The sequence below is a fragment of the Odocoileus virginianus genome, chromosome 7, assembly GCF_023699985.2.
Source record: "Odocoileus virginianus isolate 20LAN1187 ecotype Illinois chromosome 7, Ovbor_1.2, whole genome shotgun sequence".
Classification (NCBI taxonomy): Eukaryota; Metazoa; Chordata; class Mammalia; order Artiodactyla; family Cervidae; genus Odocoileus; species Odocoileus virginianus.
The window spans coordinates 558842-583525 of NC_069680.1; the positions used below are offsets into that span (position 1 = coordinate 558842).

A 24684-nucleotide genomic window follows, 5' to 3' on the forward strand; every position below is an offset into this window, starting at 1 on the left:
GAATCACTGTGAGTACTGGGTATGGAATGACTGAGCAGGATTTAGAGCAGAGTCTGGGAGACCAGTGGGAAGGCTAACATAATAAACCAGATGCAAGATGATGTGGCTTGGCCCAGTGTGGAAGCATTGGGGGTAATGAGAAGAGGTCATGTTCTGGAGGGGGCTGTCCTTGACATGTTCAGATGCTTGTCTATTTCTCCCACATAACCTCTCACTCACTGTGGATCTTGATCATTTATTTTCTCCTTCTAGCTTTGACAGTCTTTTTTCCATCCTATAGTTCACAGGATATTTTGTAGACATGTTCTTTTTGAAATTTTCTCTGAAACAATGATGCCCAGACAGTCATAAACCCATTATAAAATTGTTGATTTTTACAGATATATCAATCACATCAATTAAAAACAATTTTACCACAATAGGACAAATACCAAACTAATATTTCTTATTAGAAATCTTGGTATCTGGAAAAGGCAATCATTGGATTCTCATTTAGTATAACTAGTTTTTATTATAAATGGCAAATGCTCTAACTCTGAAACCTTTAGTAAGGTAAAGAAAGAGTCTTGTGCAGACTCAGATTTATTAAAGCATTAAACTTTTTTTGGGGGGGTGGGCGGGCACTGTGCCATATGGCATTAGGATCTTAGTTCCCTGACCAGGAATCAAACCCGTGCCCCCTGCAATGGAAGCATGGAGGCCTAACCACTGGACCACCAGGAAAGTCCAGCATGAAAAATTATTGAGCATATAGTATGCTGCTGAGCATTGTGCAAATAACAGAAACGCATAAACTGAAAAAAAAAAAAAGCCCCTGCCTTTATTAAAGTATGATTAAAAGTATAGTGGAGAATATATTTTGTATAGAGTAAAAAACAGCCTTTAATGGTCACAAATTTAATAGCTTATGGAATATATTTGACAGTAAAATGATAGCTCAGCTGGTAAAGAATTCACCTGCAACGCAGGAGACTCTGGTTCAATTCCTGGGTTGGGAAGATCCCCTGGAGAAGGCGTAAGCTATCCACTCCAGTATTCTTGGGCTTCCCTGGTGGCTCAGATGGTAAAGAATCCGCCTACAATGCAGGAGGCCTGGGTTCAATCCCTGGGTTGGGAAGAGTCCCTGGAGAAGAGACGGCTACTCACTCCAGTATTCTGGCCTGGAGAATTCCATGGACTGTACAGTCTGTGAGGTTGCAAAGAGTCAGACAGGAATGAGCAACTTTTCACTTTCACTTTCAAAATGTCTTATGGTATAACTGATTTTAGACACAAATTCTCATGCGGAAGAAACAATGTAGAAAAAGCATAAACTACAAATCAGTGAAATCAGATTTATGTTCTGATTTGCTGCTATTTATTAACTCAACCATTCATCAAAAATCTACTAAGCACATGCACTGTGGGAGAAACTGTATCAGGTGCTGGAGAACATGGTAGCAAGTAAGAGAGACCAGCTCCCTGCTCTCAGAGTGAACATGTACTTGTGGCTTAACACCTCCACATCTCTATCCTCGCTTAGACTACATGTCAGGTCTCTTTCAAACCTAAAATGCTAAAGTTTGTGACAACCTCGTGGAGGGAGAAGGTGCCCAAACAGGCAGTCTTAAGACTTGGGAACTTACCTTCCTTTGGGTTGTCGCTTATCCTGATTTCAAAATAACTTCATAGACAGTTTTTTTTTTTTTTTTTTAATGCTTTGGTCAGTTTTTCGTCTGTATTCAGGTCATCTTGGCGAAGCCTGGTTGTGGCAATTCCTGCCTATAAGACTTCAGAGGTAGGAGGTGAAGGTTTGGAAAAGGTAGACAACTTGCATCAGCACAGCTAGACAGCTGTTCTCAGCGAGCAGCCTTCTCTGCTGTCCCACCCTGCCTTCCGACCAATATCACAGTTTCTCCCGCGCCGCGTCCTTTGCTTGGGTGACCCGTTGCTCTTCTGGCGTAATGAGTTCCAAAAAGGGATCGCTCATCAGGGAACCAGAAGTGATCGGATTTATGGGACCAGAAGAACTGTTCTTGAGTCCCATCGTTTTTCCAGTGGGTATCAAGGTAACAAGTTTCTTGTTAGCTTGCTTCAGAATTCCAAAAAGTAAATCGCTTTTTATTTGCTTGCAGCCAAGATACATTTTTCAAGGGGGGAAATGGATTTCTGTATCAAAGAGAGGGAGAATCTGAAGAGAGATCTGAAAACACATTGCCTCAAGATACAAAAAGTTACAGCCCGGGCAAGCTTCTGGGGAATGAGCTGCCGAACTCCTCGGCAAGTCTATCCTTTCAGTCAATGAAAAAGACATAGGGTTTGAGGTTCCTTCCGAAACGGGGCAGGCTAATTTAGCCCCTCCCACGAGCCCGAGGGTCTGTTATATCTCTGTTCCTTGAGTACCTCTTTCACTGAGACCGACAACAGCAAGCAGAGGCTGAAAAATAAAGAGCAAAGAGGAAGAAAACAAAAGCTGCCAAATATGGAAGATAGAAGGGGTAAGAGCAAAATTGATTTGATCTGAATCCTTAAGACCAGGAAAAAAATAAAAATAAAAAAGGAAAAAAGGAATTCAAAAGCCCAGACCAAAAGCGAGTACTTGAAAGAGCAAGAGGCAAAAAGCCCTATATACACTTTCCCACCCTCTCCTTCCGAGAGGAGGCAGAGAGAAAAAACTTTGGGGAATATTTTACAAAGCCAAGCTCCAGGGTTACAGTCAAGGGTGACTCTTGAGCAAGCTGGAGCGGCTCATGAATATTCATGAGCAATTGGTATTCAGATCTGGTTTTTTAGAGGCAAAAGACTTCTTCCGTCCCCTCATAGTTTAGGAGGCAGCTGCCTCTTTTGCAGTCCAGAGTCGTCTTGCTTCGGGTCAGTACCTCACCGCGTTTGCTGGAAGATGCTGGGCTGCGTGTGTAGATTTGCTTTGTTTTCGAATTTCCTGTGTGCTTTCCCGTTGTGAAATTAGCAAAGGGTTCTCTGCCTGGAATTAGACAGAGAAGTTAATGTGGCAAGAGGCTGTCTCAACAGGACCCCAGAGTATGTCTTGCAAAAGGCTAACCGTTTCTTGGGAGGTGTGGGGGAGTGTGCATGGGTATGGGGAGTGAGGGGAGGGAAGGGCTGTAGTCTCCAAGAACAGTTTTATCTTAAAAAGGAAGGCTTATCTGACTGACTGACTTTAGATTCTGTCTAAAAACTACAAGAGCAGCCTGGTTTGCACAGATGGTGTGCGGTCTCTGTCTTTTACCTCTTTTGGGCATTTTCTGCCAGGACAGAGAACACGGAGAAGCCAGCTGCTTGCCAGCCCATAGGAGCCAGGAAGAATGTCTGCAGCAGTGTGCTTGTGTAGGATTGCAAACCTTCATCACCTCCGGTTTCTAGGATCCCCACGTGTTTTTATCACATAGAACGTGGAGGAATGGGATGAGTAGCCAATAGAGTTCTTAATAATGATAAAAACGATAGCTGTTAACATTTTCGTCTTTCCTCTGTGCTGGGAGCCGTCCTAAGTGACTCCCCGCGACTTGTAAAGTGAGTGCTATCATCATCCCCATTTCCCAGATGATGGAGTTGAGGTAGTGAGAGAGTAGCTTGCTTGGCATCACACAGTAAGTGGTGAATTTGGATTTAAGTGATGGACACAGAGTCCAAGGGGCTATTTCCCCACCCTGTTGCTCTACTTCAAAGTCTCTTGCTACTGCCCTGACACTGTCGATTAGGGTTTGCAAATCTTTGAAGCTACTGGGGAAATGATATTGATGAAATCTCAAGTCTGGGAAGCAATCTGTGTTTGCTATCAAGTTTACATGCATTTTTCCCCATTTGGTGCCTATGGTCAGTCTCTATGATAGAATCTAGGCATTTTTATTATTGCCTTTTATGAAAGGGCAATTACTGCCTTTTATGACTGAAGCCAGGAAGGGTTAGATGACAGGAGTCACACAGCTAGTTTTCAAAAGTCCACAGCAGACTGTCCCCTGCCTCTGGTTTCCCTTCTAACCTGCAGATGGAGCTGAGTCATCTTGGAACTTCTGTCCCCACCCCCAGACACTTTTAGTTCCTCAAGGGACTTGGGGAGTGTCCTTCCTTCTTCTAGACTGTTGCAAGACACTTGTCTCTGCCTTTAAGGCTGGTTTAGCTCTCTCCTTCCCGTTTAGTCTGGAACCAAGCTGCTCTGATTTGAATCCAGCTCCACCGGTTACTTTAAGCCTCAGTCTCCTCATCTTTAAAATGGAGAGAATAATGTTATCTACCTCACAGGGTGCTGTGAGGACTAAATGAGGGTTCTCATGCAGGGTTCTCAGAACAGGGCCAGATGTACATACTATGTGCTCAATAAATGTTAGCTGTTGTGATCACTCCTTGGTTTATCTTGGTTGTTAGTCCCTCCTCGAAGCCTCCTCCAACCCTTTGAGCCTTATATTAGCCATCTGTTGGATGTTTCTACTACCTCTGTACTCACACCTAAGGTGGCACTTGTTGTACTTGTCCATATTCCTGCTTTCTGCATCACTTCCCAACCTTCCCTGACTATAATTTCTTTATTCACCTTTGGATCTGCAGTGTCAGGCACAGTGTTTAGCACATAATGGGTGCTCAATAAATAGTAAGCAAAGTGACATTATTTTAGTTGATATTCATCCAAGTGTCAGTAGGCTGGTTTTCAAGGGGACCTCTGAGTTTGCAGTAGAGTCCTGCTGGTACAAACAGCTCTTTTGTGCAATATGTAAAGATACCCCTCTAAGTGAATAAATTGAGAATCAAAATGCATCTCTTCTAGGTGGGTGATCCTCAGAGCTGATGTGACCCTATGCTAGCTAGGGCGCCCAGTTTAGCCAGTCCAGCTCTAGCTGAACTTCAGCCCCCACTCCCCTTCCAGCCCAGGACCAAACTGGAGATTTCAGATGCCTCATAGCACTACCTCATGTCGCTGAACAGAACATCTGGTTGCAGAAATAGTGTTCTTCAAGCCCCATTTACAGCAGCCAAAGTCTGAGACAATGTGCTCTGGAAATGGAAGACAAACAAGTATCACAGAGGTTGGTCCTGGATAAAATCATAAAGTACATTAAACTTGTTTCCAGCACCCTCCCTTTCCTCTTCCTGGCATACCTTCAAACCCATTTGACAAATATTATTGTATCTTCCATTTGTAAGTCCCTGTGGCAGATGTGGGGTGTAAACAATTTGCTCACAGTCTAGCAAGGAAGGCAGACATACATACAACCAACTCTAATTGAAGCCAGACTCTGCGAAGTGCTAATAATCATAGCTAACATTGGTAATTTGTTATGTGCCAGACACTGTCATTTTTATATGCATTGTCTCATGTAATCGTCACAAAAACCTCCTATGATACAGATTTCTCCATCTGACAGCTGTGGAGGGAAGTTACCTGGCCAAGGTCACCCAGCTAGCAATATTCATAGACAAAGAGGGGAATTTAGATCCTTATAGTGTAGCGGCAAAGCCTGGATTCCTAATAGATTAAGTTCTCCTACTTCCCTCAGAGCCATACTAAAAGTTTCAGGAAAATCTCCTGAGAACCAGAATAGGGAGTGATGATTTTGGGGAAAACTTCTCAAAGGATGGGACACTTCAATGGGACCTAGAAAAATGAGTAGAGTCTGGAGCCCACAGTAAGCATCTTCCAAGTCCCTCAGTGCTTAAAGATCAGTTCTCTCTCTTACCTAAATTACAGGCTAGATTTAAGAGTAAAAAGCTCTTTTCCACGTTTTCTAAGTTTCAAGTAGGGAACCTATTTACCTGTTCATCCTGGAGACTTGAAGGCAGAAATCCAGAGTTTGTCTTGCAAGATCATTGGGCCCATTTGGTAAACAGTTTTTACAAATGGCAGTGACTGGTCTTGCTTGTACTTGGCCAAACCACATTTTAAGGGTATTTTCTCCCTTGTGTGGTCCTTTGCTTGCTTCTGACTCCATAACCAGTGGTATGCCCAAGAGAAATAATGTTTAATCCCACCTGCCTGTGCAGAGAGAAGGTGAGGACTGGGATACATCCCCTGGTCTGTTCCCTGTGAGCTCCATTCCCTGAAAAAATTTGGAGGGAGACCAAAATTGAGGGCAGCCCTTGCAGTGAATAAACATCAAACCTCTGGATGGTTTGATGAAAGTGCAGATTGACTGAGGTACTAGCTTTGTCTTGGTGAGTGTGTGTGTGCTCTGAGGCAGTGTTTCTTATACGTCAATGTGCAGTGCATGTGCATCACTGTGGACCTTGTTAAAGCGCAGTTTCTGGTCCAGCAACTCTAGAGTGTTGGCCTGAGATTCTGCATGTCTGACAAGCTCCCAGGTGGCAGTAATGCTGCCCCTACTTAGGCCACACTTCAACTACCATGTCATAGGGTCATTGCATGTCTTAGTCTCAGGACTTATTTTGGTACCAAATAACCAAGCCCTCCCTCCCCAGACCCCCATCCACTGAAGCTACCACTTTGAGTTACTGATCAGCTATGTCATTGCGGGATGATAGGAAACCTAATTCTTTTTTTTTTTTTTTTCCATTTATTTTTATTAGTTGGAGGCTAATTACTTTACATCATTGCAGTGGTTTTTGTCATACATTGAAATGAATTAGCCATGGATTTACATGTATTCCCCATCCCGGTCCCCCCTCCCACCTCCCTCTCCACCCGATCCCTCTGGGTCTTCCCAGTGCACCAGGCCCGAGCACTTGTCTCATGCACCCAATCTGGGCTGGTGATCTGTTTCACCCTAGATAATATACGTGTTTCGATGCTGTTCTCTTGAAACATCCCACCTTCGCCTTCTCCCAGAGTCCATAAGTCTGTTCTATACATCTGAGTCTCTTTTTCTGTTTTGCATATAGGGTTATCGTTACCATCTTTCTAAATTCCATATATATGTGTTAGTATACTGTAATGGTCTTTATCTTTCTGGCTCACTTCGCTCTGTATAATGGGCTCCAGTTTCATCCATCTCATTAGAACTGATTCAAATGAATTCTTTTTAATGGCTGAGTAATATTCCATGGTGTATATGTACCACAGCTTCCTCATCCATTCATCTGCTGATGGGCATCTAGGTTGCTTCCATGTCCTGGCTATTATAAACAGTGCTGTGATGAACATTGGGGTGCACGTGTCTCTTTCAGATCTGGGGAAACCTAATTCTTTCATTCATCTGTTCTTTCAGTAAATGTATATCCCAGAATTTTGCCACACAAGAAACAAATCTGAATCTTAATCACATACAATCTGTTATTACACAAAAAAGGCCCTGTGTTGGATTTCCTGAATATCTCCCACCTTTTCTCTGTGTCTCCAAGATTCCTTAAGCTGCTTTCATTCTCTGCCTCCAACCTGGGAAGTACTGGCTGCCCAAGTACTTTGCTGGGTGTCTGGAGTGCCAGAGAGCTGGGATTCAGAACTCTGAGACTGGGAGCAGCATGGCAGGGACACTGTCTGCACTGCAGAAGACAGGTGAGAAGGATCCCAGACACAAAGGAGGAAAGTGAGTGCAGGGAGTATGGATGGAATTTCTTTAGGTTTGGAAAATTGAAGGAATGTTAGGGAAAAGAGAAGTTGTTGGAGTAGAGAAGGCAGGAAAGAGTTTGCCTAACATACTTCCATCCCACAGTTTTTGTGCTGGAATTTCAAAATGAATTTAGAGACCTAGGAACAATGGCAGTACACGCCCTACATAAAGAGGCATTTCCTTCTAATCCACAGAAAGGATGTGGACAATTCCTTTATATCCTTGAGGATGTAAGGAATGTGGCACATACTTGTTAAAAAACAAACACATGAAATATGAATTAGAGGAGAAAAGAAAAACAATCACTCGTGACAATATTTTGGTGTATTTCCTTGCAGTTCCTTTTTCTAGCCTGGGTTCTCTCTCTTTTAGCACTTACTAGACAAGGACTTTGCAAAATTAAGAGATGGCACTGTGATTGTGCCAATATATACAATTTTAAAGCCAGATTTCTAGTGCAGTAATAAAGGACAGGTATTTTCTGCCTCATAGCATAGTCTTTGTTAGCATAATTTTGATAGTCACATAGTTTAACAATGTCCCTGTTATTGAACATTTAGTCGGTTGCCATTCCAGTAAACATCTTTGTGTGTGAAGTTTTTCCATGTGTGGGGTTCCATGCTGAGGATAGATTCCCAGAAGCAGAATGATTGGATTAAAATTTGTAAAAATTTTTTAAAGTTCTTGATTACTGTCAGCAAGTTGCTTTACCAAAGTGGGACCCTCTGTGCTTCCACAGCAGCTCCTGTTTTGCTACATCCCTGAGAGGTTAGGTTGTTTTTTTTTTAATAGTCTTACCCACTTTTATGTTGTTTTAGTTTGTATTTGTTTAATTGCCAATGAATTTGACATTTTACACATGGTGTTCTCCTTTTGTATGCTCTCTTATTGCCTGTTTCTTACTCATTTTATGTTTGAAATTAATTTATGTGAGCTCTTGATAAAATAAATATATTCATTTTTATGCTATATTTGCAACAGTTTTTCTGAAATCTTAGTGTTTTTATACAGAGATTTACAACTATGAATAGATCCAATGCATTTCTAATCTGTGGTATTATATTTCCAAAAAAGTTTGATATTGCATTTATTGTCTCTTAACTCAGAATTTTTCTAAAGTGCCGAGTAATTGTCATTTTTATTTAAATCATTACTTTTAATTAATTTTTCATTTTATTTCACAATGATTAGAGAATATGGCTTTAATATTTCTGAGATTTCTTTGAACCAAAGCCTGCAGTGAATATTTACAAATTTGTGAATGCTTGTGAATAAGGTATATTCTGTTTTTAAGATATGAAACTGGATATTTGTAAATCTATCCAGTCATTTCTATTGTATGGTAATCCCTACTCAACCATAATTTTGTATGTGAAATTATGGTGTATGTGCATTAACTTTTATATGCTTTTATTTTTACTTACACATTTTCATTCCAGGAGAAAGAATAAGCTGGGAATCAGTTTTTATTATGGCTTATTAGAAAAGGATGGGGAGTGGTGATGGAGACTTAGGACTATAAAAAGAAGTAAAGTAGATGCAGAGAAGGAATAGTTCAATAAAGTTTTGAGAAAGATGAAAGAAGAGGAAATAAAGTTCTCAGGATCTTAGACAGCAGAATTTTATATGGCTACATATATGGCCACAATTTTAGGAAGTATTGAAGTGTGGTGTGAATGAAAATTGTCAGATCTTTCCCTTCCAAATAATAATTGCAGGCCCTAGGTGGCTAGAGCCAAGAGGTGAATCTGGTTGGCAATATTTAGGAGGTGAGGGTCAGAATCTCTGAACTATAAAATTGAAACAGGATTGCTCAAGTGAATAAAGACTCAGACACACATGCACAGAAGACATCTGAAGCAATGTATCATCAGCAAAATAATTTTTTAAGCATTGCACTGAAAAGGCAGGATACAGAGGACTTTCAAAGCTTCCAGTGAACAAGGATTGGTAAATAGAAAGTAATAGTGCGGTGGGCTTCCCTGGTAGCTCAGCTGATAAAGGATCCGTCTGCAATGCAGGAGACCCAGGTTCGATTCCTGGGTCAGGAAAATTCTCTGGAGATGGGATAGGCTACTCACTCCATTATTCTTGGGCTTCCCTGGTGGCTCAGATGGTAAAGAATCTGCCTGCAAGGCAGGAGACCTGGGTCTGATCCCTGGGTTAGGAAGATTCCCTGGAGAAGGGAAAGGCTACCCACTCCAGTATTCTTGCATAGAGAATCCCCATGGACTGAGGTGCCTGGTGGGCTGCAGTCCACGGGGTCACAAAGAGTCGAACATGACTGAGTGACTAAGCACTGTGTACAGTACTTATATTTTCTAATGTAAGCTGTGTCAAATGTTCTTGATACCATCTTTTGCTTAATGTCTTCTTATTTATTGCTTTTTTTTTTTTTTTTGGTGTACTTGCAAATAATCATAAGGGCTTTTTCATAGATTTATTTTCTTTGTCTTCTTTCTTGGTTGATATAGTAATGGTGGTAGGCTGCAAAGATTGCAGTGCTGAATCCCTGGAATTTATGAATGTTTCCTTATATGGAAAAAAAGTCTTTGCAAATGTCATTAAATTAAGGAATTTAAACTGGGGAGATTATCCTAGATAATCACAGATTGTCTAATAAGAGAGAGGACGAGAGAGACCTGACACAGAAGAAGGCAGTGTAATCACTGTAGCAACAGGTTGTGCTACTGGCTTTGGATGGGGAGAGAGGTCCATGGCCAAGGAATGGGGAATGCACAGAATGCCATCAAGCAGATGGGAAAGGAAAGGTAGCCCTGCCCACACTTTATTTTAGTCCTGTGAAACTGATTTCAGACCTGGCAACTTCAGAATTATAAGAGTAAATGTGTGTTGTTTTAAGCCATTGAGTTTATGGTAATTTGTTATGGTAGCCATTAGGAAACTAATACAGTTAAGTATTTAATACATGGATGTGGTGATGGCTTAGTTCATTAACCCACAGGTTTATAGAGTGTATTGAGCCACATGATGTTCCAGTCCAACAGCCACATGCTGTTCCTGTCAACTTGCAGTTCTCAAACAACTATTTAAAGTTGGTACTGTCCCTCTGTTACAAAATGACAAACCAAGGAATAAATAGTTAATTGACCTTCCAAAAGTCTCTCAGTTGGTAAGTGCTGAGGTGGAGATTCGAACCCGTAGTTGTTGATCTTATTATTTTGAAATATAGTTCACATACCATGTAATTAACACATTTAAAGCCTATGATTCATTGTTTTTAAACACATTTACAAAATTGTACAGACATCACTATGATCAATTTTAGAACATTTTATCACCACAAAAGGAAACCCTGTACCCATTAGCGTGAATTTAATTAACTTCCATGTAGTTCTTTTCTCACTTTTTATATTTTTGAGTTCTTAATTTTAGTTCATTTCATAATGATCTGGTACCTATGAAAGTAATTTTTTAGAAAGGGCATCAGTGTGGTAAGAGAATGACAACCTGTCTAAATATAGATACCTTATCCCCTTCAAGTAATTGGAGGTATTCCTCTATTGTTTTGAGAAGTTTGATTCTGTAAAGAAGTTTGAGGACACTGTTTTTCAGCCTGAATGTTTTTCTATTCTCTATTCCTGACATAATTTTCACAGTAAGACAACCAAGTATAGACTTTCTTTTATAGATTTTGCTTAGAAAATATTAAACCCTCTTGATTTCCAAATTCAGGACTTCTTTAGGGTAAGAAAGATTTCTCTGGTCATAACTTGAATCAGTGCTCATATTTTGTTCATTTGTTTTTCTTCTTCAATGATTTATTATTTGGATTTCTTATCTCTGAACTTACTCCATCTTTCTTCTCTTTCTTTCTTTCCTTTATTTTTCTTTGTATTTTGACAATATTTTCCTAAGATTATTCTCTATATCTCTCATTCAATTTTCCTTACTTATCTCTAGTATGAACTTCCATTCAGCTGCAATATTTTAGATTTCTATGAAATCTTCTATCTCAGTGTGTTCTCCTCTCAGAGCAACATCTTCTTATAGCCAACCAAAAAATAAATAAATGTTTTCCTCTCTTTCCTGCATCATATCTATTTTGGAAGCAGGCTTTCCCTCTATCATTTTTTCTACCTTATTGCAATATTTATTTAATCTAAGGCCTTATCCTTGAAAGAAAAGAGATATTTTCTGTATGTGTGCACAGATGAATGTGTTTGTTCTCAACTACAAATTGGCCCTTGCCATCTACCTCTGTTGTAGCCACACATTCTGGGAAACAAACTCACTCAGAAGGATAATGCAGATAGTGGAAGTGCAGTTTATTACACCAGAGGGCCCAAGGCAGAGTCTCCTCTTAGCCAAGGAACCCAACCAGTTTTTCTGAAAACCTTATATACCCTAAGTGTACGTGCCCAAACCCACCCCCCACCCCAAATTCCCTGAAACTAGTCTGAACAAAGGAAAAGAAAGATACAATCAAAGTTAACCCATGATTCATATGCCTTAAGCCTAGGTAGTTAACAGTGGACAATTATCAATAGGCCTGTGGTCATACCCCAAAAGCATAATAGAATTTATGATTCTATTCAGTTACACAGGAAATTAGGGTATTCTTTTAGGCAACAGAGAGTCTAGGTACGAGCCCTGGGGCTCTTCCATCCAGGGGGCCTGGTTTTCCAGTTGGTGTGTGGTTTCCATAGATACTGGGCATCTAGCTCAAAGTTCACAGTCCGGCCCAAGATGGCCTCCTGCTTTCAAGATGGAGCCTGTTCTGTCTGTTTCCTCCTTCATTGCCTCTTCTTGATGCTCTTATCTCATAGTATGAGCATCATTCACGGGGATATATTGCACCCTGACTCTCTAACCTCCAATTTGGGAGAATGACATCACCCTTTGGGTTACAAACTTCATAATACATTGTAAAATTAAGGGTCCACAAAGCAGAACCATCAAGGCAACTATAACAATGGTAAATATAGTTTTCCACCAATCACCCTTCACCGAAATAGGACTGAAGTTCAAAAAGGAAGATTATCATCAGACATAACTTTTACCTGACCTTTCATGTCATCTAGGGTGGCTGATATATAGCCAGATAAATCAGGAATATATACACAACATTCAACTTGAATTATGGGTTTCCCTGGTGGCTCAGACGGTAAAGCGTCTGCCTGCAATGCGGGAGTCCTGGGTTCAATCCCTGGGTCGGGAAGATCCCCTGGAGAAGGAAATGGCAACCCACTCCAGTACTCTTGCCTGGAAAATCCCATGGGCGGAGGAGCCTGGTAGGCTACAGTCCATGGGGTTGCAAAGAGTCGGACACAACTGAGCGACTTCACTTTCACTTTCAACTTTAATTATAGCACAGGTCCCTCTTTGTACTGAAACTATGGTTAGTCTCAAGATGATACCAGCAAGTCCTTGTAGCAGCAGTTGATTGTAGAGCTTCATCTCTTTTTCTTCTTTAAGATGATCTTGGTTTCCTGGGGATCGGCGGGGTCCTTTTATGTAGTCCACTCAGCGTCCTCCAGGTCTGCATGCTATGCTCTCTTCACCCTCATGTCGTGGTTCCAGGGAGTGACACCTGCAACTTTAACTGAGGCAAATTTCCTGACACCTGTTTTATTATGGGAGGGGGCCTCCTTTCCAGGTGTTCAAAGGGCAGCGTGCGTTTTAGCTGAATCCCTGGAGGTTTCTCTCTGTGCCGAGAGGCAGCATTGACCTGTGAGCAAGCAGTGAAGTTCTGAGATTTTGTCCTGCATTGGGAAGAGAGGCAGGGAGTCAAGAAGTATTTTCAAATTGGCTCTTCTAGTTTATCATGGCCTAGATGGGTCGCTTGGTGTGTTTGTCTTACCAGAGTGGGTGCCAGCTCCTCCGGTACCAATAATTTGCCACTTGGCGATTCCCACCATCCCTTTTCAGTCTTGATGGCCTCTTCTGCTTTGGCTAGTTGGTTTTCGGCTTCAGTGTATTTTGGAGAGTCTAGCGTTAGCTCAGGTAGCTCCACCAATACGAGAGCTTTAATAGGGGCTTCACTTAATAGGGTCACCCCCAAGCCCTCAACTGCTTGTTTAGCAGTCTTATCTGCCAGTCTGGTCCCTGAGCCCAGGGGGTATCCTCTTTTTGATGTCCTCAGCAGTGACTGAGGATACTCAGTCAACCCTTTCTGGTTCCCAGGCAGCATCTAATAGGGTCTTAATTTCTTCCTTATTTTTAATATCTTTTTCGCTAGCTGTCAAAGGCCTCTCTCCTTATATAGAGCCCTGTAGTGTGGCAAAAGCATACCTGGGTCTGTGTAAATGTTTGTCTTCTTACCTTTTGACAGCTGGAGGGCCCGGATTAGAGCATATAGTTCAGCCCGTTGAGCGCACCAGTGTGATGGCAGAGAGCTAGCCTCAACGATGACTTCTTCCATGATTACTGCTTATCCCGACAGTCATTGTCCTTGTTTCACCAGGCTGTTGCCATTGGTGTACAGGACCAAATCTGGGTCCGGGATTGGCTGGTCTTTCAAGTCAGGTCTGCTGGCATATTTCCTTGCAATCATGTGAGGGCCCACCTTCTCCCACAAGAAAGAGAGTGGCCAGATTCAGGGCCTGACAAGGCTCAGTTGTAACATGGGGGTTCTCACATAGCAGTCCCTAGTATTGAGTAATCCAGGATGTTGACAGCCATTTATGGGGGTCCCCTCACAGGAGAGTGTTGACCTCATGTGGGACTTTTACAAACAAATCTTGGCCCAAAATCAGCTTGGCTGCCTCCCGGACCAGTAAGGCAACTGCAACAACTGCCGGTAAGCATCCCAGCCACCCAGTGGCAACATTGTCCAGCTGATTAGAGATAAGTCACTGGTCTGTCCCATGTCTCCGTAATCTGGGACAACACTCCCATAGCCTCCTTGTCCTTTTCATTCACGTAAAGAGTAAACGGCTTGGCAAGGTCTGGCAGGCCCAAGGCGGGTGCTGACATAATTGTACCGGGTTTGAGTTCTATTACCAGTGGGACTTGTTTTGCAAGCCTGCGGTGGGTGGGGGTGGGAATTGTCTTCTGCCCAGACATCAGGGAATTGTTGAGTTAACTCTCTCTGTTTCTCTCTCTGTTCTTGACTGTTTAGCCCATCTGATTTCCCTTCCGGGAGATAGTGCAACCTCCATTCATCTTGAGGGGTTACCGAGAGGAAGAGTAAATAGGTGGTTGAGCCCACTCGAACAGTGGGTCTTTCGTGGGGGAAAAGGTCACTTGTGCCCTCAATTTAGATAGCAAGTCTCTTCCTAACAAAGGTACTGGGCATTCAGGGATGTATAAAAATTCACAAGTCACTTGGTGTCCCCCCATCTGACATTTTTAGGGTAGGCTAGAGACACAAAAGGCTGCATTTATCACCATCTGAGACCTGAGCAGCCTCTGGCTGGGTCTATTGGTGTATAAAGTCTACAGGCCTTGCATAGTCTTTCCCAAAACTCAGAGGGTGATTTGCTTTCCCTCTGAATCACTTCGGAGGGTTTTGCGATACTCATAGCTTTCCAGCCCCCCTCTTGAGATCTTGAAAGTAGCCGCCCAATCTCTCTCCAGGAGGCCCCACCCTTCCTCTGCGTTACAGTCCCAATCGGGCCCCTCATGGGGGCGGCTAGTTCTGCCCACGCTGCGGGTTTGCAGTCCCCTCAGGTGTCATTTCTGTGAACCATTTTCTGGCCTCAGTTAGGATCCTGTGTCCTTCCTCAGTGCTGAAAAGGGAGACTAGTAGTTGGATCATGTCATCCTATGTAGGGCGGTGGGTTTGAAAAATAGTCTCCACTAGCCTAATCATGGCTTGTGGCTCCCCCGAGTACGGTGGAGCATGTCTCTGCCAGTTTAATATATCCGTAGAGGAAAATGGCTGGTAATAATAGGCTGCAGGGGGCTGATGGTAGTGCCCCATGCGTCCTGACCTGGAGGTTGCTGTAGCTCTCTGAGGCACATCTGTAGTGGGGTTCTTTCCCTCTGTTTCTTGGTGGGGCGTGGCCTCGGTCTAATTGCTGTGTTTTCTCCCCCCTTCCCATCAGTACTCACCGGGAGAGGTGGATACAGTTTAGCAGGTCCAGCTGAGGTGGAATTCTCGGGGCGTTGACCAGAGGTCTCCATTGCTGAGATTGGAGCCTGCCAAAATGGCGGCTCTGTGAACTCCGGGAGCGCTGGTGGCAGAGCAGCGGCTGCTGCAGGAACTTCACCCGGCCCTGGATGGGGCATTGAGGCGGCCTCTGGTCCTGGTGGAGCCCTGGGAGGCAGGCGCGTCATTACCCAGTATGGGCGAGGGGTCGGGTCTGCTGCTGCTGCTAAGTCGCTTCAGTCGTGTCTGACTCTGTGCGACCCCATAGACGGCAGCCCGGTCATCCCTGTCCAACTCCTGTAGAATTTCCTTTCTCATCATCAGTCAATTTTTGTGCCATTAATATTTTTCCCTTTCCCTTCTGGATGCAGAACCTTGTCCAAGTAGGAGGGTCTTGGGCTAACCCTAGCCATGATTCAATGTATGGATATTGATCCAGGTGTCCTGGCTCTCCTGTGACTCCTGTGTAGACTGCTTCCGCTGTTTTTAAGTTCACGGCGTTCTCTGGTGGCCATCCTACTCCCACAGGGGGCCATTCGACCTCACAGAGTATGTGGAGGTGGTTAGGCTTCATCTTCACCCCATAGTCTCCTCCAAATCCCTTCTTTAAATTTTAAATCATGCACTCCAATACAGTTGCCTTAGATTCACTCCCCCGCATCTTGCTTACCTTCTCAGACCTTCTTCTACTTTTCCTTTTCGTTCTGTCTATGAAGTTCTCAGTACCCTAAGTACTTCTGATATTTCCTCTCAATGACACTTAAATTGCCATTCTGCCTCCTTCCTAATTGGGGTGGGAAGAGCCTTACCTGCCAAATCCCAGAGGGAGAGGGGGGATCGGCATGTCTTCACCTGGTGGTCAGCACAGCCGAACCAGAAGAGCACGTGGTCCAAGACTGTTTCTCCCTTAACTTTTAAAGTCCATTCTGCCTTGGTGGGCTTGATCAGGTGCGGATGAAAATACAGATGGGTTAAGTATCCCACGTCCCAGGCCATCTCCGGAAAAGCCAATTCGTACTAACTTATGTATCCTCCTCCTTTTAGCCTGACAATTCCGAAGGGGTCAAGAATTTCATAGCAGAGGGGACACCTCCTTAGGGAGGGCAGATTATGAGCACTCAAAAACCAAGTTTCTTCTCCTAAAAATCCCCTGGCAATTGCTTGGTAATAATTTTCCCCAAGATGGTGTGGACACCACCTCCTAAATGACCTTCACAAATTTCCTTCCTAAGCCCTAACACACTTTTCAACCGGTATACCAAGCAATTGTTGCCACCTGCCTATTCCAGGCTCCTGTGGGTCTGTGCCCCCTTCTAATCCCTCCCAGGGGAGTGATTAGGCCCCCTCTTCCACCCTACCGGGTGAGTTCCTCTTCACCTGAGCTCTCAGTTCCCCTGCTGCCGTCCACTACCTGCTAACGTGAAAGGTCCAGTCATTGAGAAGCAGAATCCTTCCAGAAGGGCGAGGCGCCTTTCCCCTCTAGAAGGTCCAAGCCGCAAGGCCTCGGAGTAGTCCCAAATGGGACTTGTCTCCTCAAAGTGAGGAGTTTCCCTGCCAATGCACCAAATGTTTTAGCTACGTGTTCTGGGAGACAAACTCACTCAGAAGGACAGTGCAGATAGAGGAGTGCAGTTTATTACACCAGAGGGCCCAAGGCAGAGTCTCCTCTTAGCCAAGGACCCTGACCAGTTTTTCTGAAAACCTTATATACCCTAGGTGTATGTGCCCAAACCCACCCCCCACCCCAAATTCCCTGAAACTAGTCTGAACAAAGGAAAAGAAAGATACAATCAAAGTTAACCCATGATTCATATGCCTTAAGCCTAGGTAGTTAACAGTGGACAATTATCAATAGGCCTGTGGTCATACCCCAATAAGCATAATAGAATTTATTATTCTATTCAGTTATACAGAAAATTAAGGTATTCTTTTAGGCAACAGAGAGTCTAGGTACGAGCCCTGGGGCTCTTCCATCCAGGGGGCCTGGTTTTCCAGTTGGTGTGTGGTTTCCATAGATACTGGGCATCTAGCTCAAAGTCCACAGTCCGGATGGAATCCTGCTTTCAAGATGGAGCCTGTTCTGTCTGTTTGCTCCTTCACCTCTACAAGCATAGAACCATGTGCTGCTGCAGCTGCTGGCTTTTAACATCCCCTGAAGGGAGTTCAGAGTGGAGAGCAGAAATGAGGCACTCTGCTCTGGAAAAACTGGCCGAACAGGTCTTCAGATAGATACTTCAGAAGCTGATTTTATGAGCCCAATTCTTTTATTTCCTCATCTAGAAAAGCACTAAATTTCTTCTCAGGGACTTCTGCTTCTTTTGATTAGCAGAAACCTTCTACCAAAATATGTGCTTAACTGCATGTACTCCCCCTTCACCAAAATCACATATATACTGACCTTCCACCCAACTCTTTGGAGCAGTTTCTCAAGACTGTCTGAAATGCTATTTCTGCGTCTATATTCCTCATTTGGCTCCAAATAAAACTTAACTTGCAACTCCCACGTTGTGCATTTTTCTTAAATCAACAGTGTCTTTCATCTTATTCTAAAAGGAGTTTAAGGAAGCATTAGGGGAGATTCATCCTAGTTCAGTGTTAGAGATGAGGAATGAGTGGTCTCCCCTTGACCCTCTTAGATCCATCTGGATCCTGGGATAATACAGTCACCAAATTCTAGGTATTCTGTGAGTGGGAAGATATCTCAGTCCTCTACCCATAAAAATCTCACTAGGATCCAGGAAAGAACAGTTCTGTTGCCATAGAGTCATATTTCAGAGGATAGCAAGACTAGTGGTGTCAGGATTCTGTCAATATTTTTGTCCAGAGGCATAAAGGCATTCAGGAAGGACCCTTCTCTGGGCCCATTTTCTTGCTTTTCCCCTTTTCTACTGAGAGCAAACCTCCATTAAACTGCAGAGTGAGCTCCTGTCCTACTGCTTAGTATCTTGGCCAAGTAATGCTTATTTTGGAGAACAATTCTAAGTCTCTGTATACTCATGGGTAGACCTAAGGTTACCAGTTCACAGAGGCAAAACCCCCACACACAAACAAGCAAAACAAAGCAAGACAAAACAACAAACCTGGGGGCTTCCCGAAGAGTCCCCTCCCTCCTCCCATCACGTCCTGCTTCTCTTCTCCCATAGTGCGCTTTAAAATATATATATATTTACTTAATTTTGGCTGCACTGAGTCTTCATCACTGCACAAGGGCTTTCTCTAGTTGCACAAGCGGGCCTCTCATTGAGACCAGGTCTAGGGTGCATGGACTTCAGTAGTTGTGGCTCATAGACTCTAGAGCGTGGGCTCAGTAGTTGGGTACATGGGCTTAGTTGTCCGGCAGCATGTGGAATCTTCCCAGACCAGAGATCGAACCTCTGTCCCTTGCATTGCAAGGCAGATTTTTAACCACTGGACCACCAGGGAAGCACCCATAGTGTGCTTTGGTTGGCTCCAAGTTAATGAGTATTGTGAGGGCCATCTGAGACCTCTGCTTATTCGCCCTGGTCATGCTGTCTTGTCTCAGAAGAGGTGATGCTTGCCATCAATGTCATTTCTTAATACTAATGCACTAACATTTTTTGAGGGAAAAAAAGAATTTCTTTGGGGATACAGATACAGATTTTTCATAAGAATGTGAGAATATATATCAAAGTATTTTCAGTTCTGCTATCATCATACTTAGTGGTCATAAGACTTGGCTTTGTGAGATACTCTGGCAGGAATAAACCAAGAAGTTGGTGAGCAATGGGAAGAGACTAGTATTGGGCTTTGGCAATAGTCCATTAGGTAAGAGATGACGGGGACTTGCCCTAAGGCATTGATGGTGGGTAGGGGAGGGAAGTGGGCTTCTCTGGTAGCTCAGCAGTAAAGAATCCACCTGCAATGCAGAAGCTGCAGGAGATTTGGGTTCGATCCCTCAGTTGGGAAGATCCCCTGGTGGAGGGCTTGGCAACCCACCCCAGTACTCTTGCCTGTAAAGTCCCATGGACAGAGGATTTGGGCAGGTTACAATCTGTGGGGTCGCAGAGTCAGACATGACTGAAGCAACTTAGCACGCATGCACACAGGGGAGGGGGATGGATGGGAGGGACTGGATTTAAGCAATATTTATGAGGTAGAGTCTGAGGTAGAGGGTGGGTGGTTTTTTGGGAGAGAAGGAGATGGAGATGTTAAGATTTATTCTCAAGTTTAACTGTGAATTATTGGGTTAATACATATTTATGGATAAGACTAGGAATGGGGGAGGGAGAGTGGATTTGGCAGGGGCAGAGAGAGATAATAAGTTCATCCTGGCACATGCTACATATGAGACGTTTATAAGACATCAAGGCAGAGCTATTTTGTTGGTTGATGGAAATTTGAGTCTAAAGCTTGGAGAGGTCTGAGCAAAATCAAGAGATAATGGGAGCTGGAGTTGGAGCATGGAGTCAGTGGTTGAAAATATGAGCATTTAAAGTATGAGTCACTCTGGAAACTATAGGGAATGAAAACAGAGAGACTGGAGAACGGAACCCAAGGAAACACCAACAATAAAGGGATGGAAGGAGAAAGGACTTAAGAAGAGAGATTCAGAAAGAAAGCCTAAAAAGGTAAAAGAAAGCCAAGGAGAGTCTGAACCCGGTAGCCAAGGAAGAGCGTGTCTTGAGACCACAGCTTCTAGAAGTGCCAAAACTTCCAATTAGCCAAGAAGGAGAATGAGAGGAAATATCATATTTTTTCTTTTTCTAGCACACTTCCCGCCTCTACCCTTGCCCCACAGTGTAATGTTTTGGAGAATTAGGAGGCACTTTATAGTATTTCTACACACAGACCCTTATTCCCTCCAGCAAAACCCTTCAAACTCTAATGGTACATTTTACAGTGGAAGAGATGTGATCAGGTTTGAGAATTTGGAGCTTGTGAATATTCTTGGTGGAAACTGATTTAGTAGATTATTAAGAGGTTAAACAGCAGATATTAAGAAAGTAGGAACATTGAGCTTATTACATGACTCAGGAAGTGAGCTGGTGGAGGGAAAGAGAGCTGACTTGAGGGGTGAGTTAGGTCAAAGGAAGAATGTTGCAGACTAGAGTGGACTTGATTATGTTTAAAGGATAAGAGCCAACAACAGGGGATTCCTAGCAGTCCAGTGGTTTAGGACTCTGTACTTTCACTGCTGAGCCAACCAAAGGAAGATGGATTCATTCATTCAACAAGTATTTACTGAGCAAAGAATATATATCAAGCACTGTTCTAGGCACTTAGGATACAGTGGATAGCAAAAGAAAATCCTTAACATCACAGGGTTTATGTTCTGGGTGGAGGTGTGGGGGCATACAGAGAGTAAGCAAAGGAAAAAAGTAAGATGTATATTAGTGATGATAAGTAATCTAATTAAAGCAGGCAAGAGGATTGAGAAGTCTAGGGAGGTTATAATTTTAGATGAGGATTTTAGATAAGGATCTCTTTGAGTAGGTCCTGATTTGGGACTTTTTGTATTTCCTGGACCTGGAGGTTTGTTTCCTTTCCCAGGTTAGAGAAGTTTTTAGAGAAATAGCTTAGAGAAGCTCTTATATCTTCAGATATGTTCTCTGCCCGTTTCCCTCTCTCTTCTTCTGGGACCCCTGTAATGCAAATGTGAGAATGCAGTATAGTCTTAGAGGTCTCTTATTTAACTTTCTTCATTTTTTTAAATTCTTTTTTTGTTCAGCTTCAGTGATTTCCTCCACACTTCTCATTAGCTGATCCATTCCTCTATATCATTTAGTCTATTGTTGATTGCTTCTAGTGTATTTTTTAAATATTTATTTGGCTGCCTTGGGTCTTAGTTGGGGCATGTAGGATCTCTGTTATATCAATGGACTCTTTAGTTGTGGTGTGCAGGTTTACTTGCTCTGCCTCATGTGGGATCTTTAGTTCGATGACTAGGTGTCAAACTCACATCCCCTGCATTGCAAAGCAAATTCTTAACCACTGGACCATTAGGACAATCCCTCCTTCTTCTGTATTTTTCATTTCAGCTATTGTACTCTTCAGCTCTGTTTCTTATTTGTGTTTTCTCTTTGTTAAAACCTTCTAACTCCTCACTCTGTTCATCCGTTCTTCTCCTGAGTTCTTTGATCTTTGCAATCATTACCTTGACTTCTTTACTGAATGGATTGCCCATCTCCAACTTCACTTAGTTTTTCTTCTGGAATTTTATCTTGTGTCTTCCCTTGGAACGTGTTCCTCTGTCCCCTATTTTGCCTAACTTGCTGTTTTTATTTCTATGTAGCTGGTAGGTTGGTTATATTTCCTGACCTTACAGAAGCGGCCTTTTGTAGGAGACGTCCTATGAGTCCCAGCAGTGCACTCCTCCCTGGTCACCAGATCTATATACTCTAGGTGTGCCCCCAGGTAAGCTCTGCCTGTCTTTTGTTTGTGGCAGTCTGACTGCTGTGGATGGTCTGGTAGGTATAGCTGGCTCCCAGTCTGGTTGGTTACCAGGTCCTGCTTTGTGTGGAGGCTGCTAGCTCCGGGTTGGTGGGGCTGGGTCACGAAGCAGCTGACTGCAGAACCCCAGGAGTCTCCGGGCTAGTGCTGGCTCAGTGGTGGGCAAAGTCAGGTTCTGGAATAGGGGTTGTGGGGTCAGGGTTCCCTAATCTAGTGTTGGCCTGCTGGCAGGTAGAGCTTGTTCCTGACATGGTTGGCTGTGTGTTCTGGGGTGTCCTAAAGCAGGTGCTGGCCTGCTGGTGAGTGGGGCCAGAAACTGGGGCAGCTAGTTGGATAGCCAAGGTATCTCAGAGCCATTGTTGATCTGTTGGTGGGGGAATGGTCAGGGCCTAAGGGTTCTCGGGGCTAGTATTGACCTGATAGTGGGTGGAGCTAGAGCCCAAGGGATCCAGGGGATCCTGGATCTCAAAGTCTCTGGTTATAGGGTCCTGAGGGTGTCCAGAAGCTGGTGTCAGCCTGTAGGTGGGTGGGACTGGATCTCAGGGTGTCCTAGGGCTGGTGCTGGCCCACTGGTAGATAGGACCAGGTCCCAGAATCTCTGACTGCAGAACCCAGGGGTCTGAGAGCAGGTGTTGGACTGCTTGTAGGTGGGGCCAGTTCTTGACACAACTGGCTGCAGGATCTGGGATGTACTGAAATTTGTGTTGACCTGCTGATAAGTAAGGCCCCGTCCCACTATGGCTGGCTGAGGGGCTCAACTTGCCCCAGAGCTGGTGTTGATCTGTCAGTGGGCAGATCTGGGGCCCATATTTGTATCTCCAGTACCATCTTCTCCTCTGAACTCCAGACTTGTATATTCATCTGCTTATTTAAAAAATCTCCACATCAAATAGGCACTTCTTTTCTTTTTACCCTACCATGCGGCATGCAGGATCTTAGTTCCTTGACCAAGGATTGAACTTGTGCCCCCTGCAGTAGAAGTGCAGAGTCTTAACCACTGGACCATAGGGAAGTCTCCAAATAGGATTTCTTAGCAAAAGTATCTCAAACTTAAAACATGCAAAACTGAGATCCTAAGCTTCCCACTCAAATTTGTTTCTCCTACTGTCTTTCCATTTCCACTCAAGGCCACTCCATCCTAGTTTTTGGAAGGCCCAAAACCTTGGAATCAAATTTACTTCTCTCTTTGCTTTCCATCCATATCCAGTCAGGAAATACTGTTGGCTCTCCCTTCAAAATCCAATCACTTCTTGAAGAGTTCTCAAGATGATGGAGTAGGATGCTCATATCCTCCCAAAGTCACACAAAAATTACAAGTATTTACAGAGCAACTATTGATGAGAAATGCCAGAACCCTCCAGAAAATATCTTCAACAATAAAGATATAAGGAAGAAACTACAGCAAGATGGGTTGGAAGGGCAGAAACACAGTATTGTCAAGACCCATGCCTCTAGGTTGGTGACCCCTAGGTGGGTGACCCCCAAATGAAAGAATAACCACAGTTGCAGAGGTTTTCCCCCAAAAGTGAGGGATCTGAGCCCCACGTGGGAAACCCCAGCTGCAGGGATCTGAGCCCCACGTGGGACACCCCAGCTGCAGGTCCTGTCCTGGAAAAGTGAGCCCCCAGAGTAATTGGCTTTGAAAACCAGCAAGACTTACTTTGGAGAGCCCCAGAGAGCTTGTGGCTCAGACAATAAAGAATCCGCCTGCAGTGCAGGAGACCTGGGTTTGATCTCTGGGTTGGGAAGATTCCCCTGGAGAAGGGAATACTCCAGTATTCTTGCCTGGGAAATCCTATGGACAGAGGGGCCTGGTGGGCTAGAGTCCATGAGATCGCAAAGAGTCGGACATGACAGCGACTAACACTTTCTCTACCTTGTTAGTCTTAGGACCTAGCCCCAGCCCTGCTTCATTCATACCTGTAAGCATGAATACTGGAATGCCTTGGGCCAAGCGACTAGGCAAGCAGGGACACAGCCCCACCCACAGCAGGCAGGCTGCCATAAGATCCCCTGAGTCCAGAGCCATCCCCGACACAGCCCTGTGCACCAGAGGTCCCAGGACCTAGCCTCACACACTAGTGTGTAGGCACCAGCCCCAGGAAAACCACAGCTCTGCATCTGCCATGGAAGGACCCAGCCCACCACAAACAGGTAGTCACCATCCCCAGGCGTGTTAGGTGGTGTTGAAACTCAGTGAGACTGGATTTAAAAGCAGTGAGATTGGATGAAACCATCATGGGAGTGCAGATAGAAAAGCGTTCCAAGGATGGAGGCTTGAAATGCTACAGATTTAATGACTGGGAACAAGAAGAGAAATCATCCAAGAAGATAGAGAAAGTTTGTATATGTGTGTGTTTGTATTGGGGTGGGGGGAGGGGATAAACTAGGAGAGTATGTTGTCCTGAGAGCCAAGTAAAGAAAGTGTGTTAAGAGGAGAAAGGGACTTTCCTGGTGGTTCAGTGGTTGGTAATCTGCCTGCCAGTGCAGGGGACATGGTTTGATCCCTGGTCTAGGAAGATTCCATGTACCACAGAGCAACTAAGCTGATGCACCCCAACTATGGAGCCTGCGCTCTGGAGCCAGCAAGCGGCAGCCACTGAGTTGCCACAACTACTGAAGCCTGCGCACCATAGGGCCTGTGCTCTGCAACAGCAGAAGCCTGCAAACTGCGACTAGAGAGTACCCCTGCTCACCACAACTAGAGAAAGCCAACAAAGA

At 44.0% G+C, this 24684-nt stretch overlaps 1 protein-coding gene across 1 annotated transcript in view; it reads left to right on the forward strand.

Annotated features, from left to right (window-relative positions):
• Positions 1 to 2368: 2368 nt before the first annotated feature.
• The window catches only part of CC2D2B (coiled-coil and C2 domain containing 2B), a 221769-nt gene continuing 199453 nt past the window's right edge, over positions 2369 to 24684 (forward strand). The window contains exon 1 of the mRNA XM_070469930.1: positions 2369 to 2477. Within this exon, the coding sequence (XP_070326031.1) occupies positions 2462 to 2477 (16 nt within the window). The 5' untranslated portion in view covers positions 2369 to 2461. The remainder of the gene's footprint in view (positions 2478 to 24684) is intronic.